At 40.8% G+C, this 2,047-nt stretch overlaps 1 protein-coding gene across 1 annotated transcript in view; it reads right to left on the bottom strand.

The window, feature by feature from the left end:
* LOC109922039 (phosphatidylinositol-3-phosphatase SAC1-like) overlaps positions 1-1,004 on the bottom strand; it is a gene marked incomplete at its 5' end in the record, with an annotated part of 13,111 nt that extends 12,107 nt beyond the window's left edge. Inside the window, 2 exons of the mRNA XM_048609221.1 lie at positions 582-720; positions 892-1,004. Coding sequence (XP_048465178.1) covers positions 582-720; positions 892-1,004 — 252 coding nt within the window. The remainder of the gene's footprint in view (positions 1-581; positions 721-891) is intronic.
* Between the last annotated feature and the right edge of the window lie 1,043 nt (positions 1,005-2,047).

Genomic DNA, 2,047 nt, shown 5'->3' with positions numbered 1-2,047 from the left:
GATGCTGCCTGGCCTGCTGTGTTCATTCAGCTCTACACCTTGTTATCTAAGTTACTATCGAATGTGTCTAGAATTTGCATCCAAATGAAAACTAGAAGCAGATGTGCAATTAAAAAAGGAACCACATTTCAATTTGCTTTGGTTGTTTAATAATGGTCACTGAGGTTTGGAAGAAATCATCATCTTCACCAATGCCAATGTCAGATCACCTAATAAAACGTGTAGAAGACCTGAAACAGAAACAGAAATTGCTGGAGAAACTCAGCACGTCAGGGAGCATCTCTAGAGAGAAAGCAAAATTTAAGTTCTTCGGAACCAAAGAAGGGTTACTGGACTCGAAACGTTAACTCTGCTCTCTCTCCACAGTTGCTGCCTGACACGCTGAGTTTCTACAGCAATTTCTGTTTAAGATCACCCAGTTGTCACATTCTGACGCTGGCCCCTAGTCTGTCCAGTGCAGGATTTAAGAGAAGCAGGAAGTATTGAATCTTGTTTCACCTACTATTGACAATGCTAGTATTTCTGAACAAGGAGCGTGGTTAAACATTAAATTCCCACTAAGTAATTTACGTGCTTATAACCTGAAGCTGTGACTGGAGAGAGCGTCGAGCTAACAAACTTTGTACAACGTTTGTTCGATCCAAACAGTCAATACAATTGGTCCGGAAAGCCCCTTCTTGCTGTGTGACCGTCTTTCCTTCAGAATCCACCAAGAAGTAACTGTTGTTAAGACAGAGAAATAAGTGACTACTTGCTTTTAAACAAAATAGCATATGTAAACAATCACAATTTCTTCATAATCAAAGCATTGTGGCGGTCATATTTACAGGTAATTAAGGGAGCCTTTTTAAAAACTTTGTTTGTGAAAACAGAGTGTGGAAAAGTACTCACCCATATTCGTCCTGCTGGTCTGCTACACCATCCAAAAGGATTTGCAGCCGGTCCCACCTCATATGGCTACATTCCTTGTGGAAATCAAATGCACAATATCTACAAAAGAGTAACAATGTAACGATTAGTGAACATTTGAAGAGATAATTGAAACATTACAACCATAACGCAGGGTCAAAATTGCAAGTCTTAGAACGAGAAATATGCTGACCTAACCGTTACAAAATCTTAATGGTCTCCAGGTAGGCGGAACTTATTTAACAAACTAAAAGGATATATATGCGGACATAGTGTTATCCATCTACCTCATGAAGCATGGCAATCTTCAACAGGTGAAAGGTCAAATTAAAAATTCTGTGCCACATCAAAAGCCACGTGCCCTTTGCTAGCTCAGTGCTGCTCTCCAGCAATTTGTTTCAGTGTCAGAATCATTACAGACTCAAAGGAGGTCACTCCATGGTGTTCAGTCAAAAGAAAGGAAGGTAATCAACAGAATTCTTTAGGAATGTGTGCCGGAACATCACCTGATCCTGCCATACACAAACACAATTTAGATTTACAGCTTCAGGATCAGTGGGAGTAAAATTTACAAATCTGTGATCTCAGAGGAAGTGGCAAAGACATAGGTTTTCACCTGGGCTGATAATTTTTTTTATTATTCACTCGTAGGACACAGGCATCACTGGCTGACCAGCACTTATTGCCCCCTCCCTAGTAGTGAGGAGTGGCAAGTGAAGTTTAATACCAACAAATGCTCCACTACATTGGAAGTAAAAACAGGAGCACTGCTGCTTGTGCTGGATAGAACCTGCAGAGAGAATTGTTAAGAGAAATCATGGATGTTAGTTGACTAGCTGTCACTCACCATATCTAAACAGCGTGAGGCAGAAACAGCCTAAGGGATTATATAGTCTCAAATCAGTCAAACTCAAATCCCTAGAAGATGTCATGAACTCATATAATCTCCTGGTCATCCTCAATCAGGTGCACACACCTGTGATCATTGCAACCCACAGGGGCCTGTGAGAGGTAGTGTAGGGGAGTGGAACAAGATATAGTAATCCCAAGTGCTAAAACAGTTCAGCTGCATGGAACAGCCAATGCTGAAAGACAACATTTGGTGCAATTATTTCATGCAGAGGTGTCACATAAGAAA

Source organism: Rhincodon typus, chromosome 2 (genome assembly GCF_021869965.1).
Source record: "Rhincodon typus isolate 14 chromosome 2, sRhiTyp1.1, whole genome shotgun sequence".
NCBI classification, from domain to species: domain Eukaryota; kingdom Metazoa; phylum Chordata; class Chondrichthyes; order Orectolobiformes; family Rhincodontidae; genus Rhincodon; species Rhincodon typus.
The sequence above is the reverse complement of the archived record's forward strand: the minus strand, read 5'-3'. Positions and strand labels throughout refer to the sequence as shown.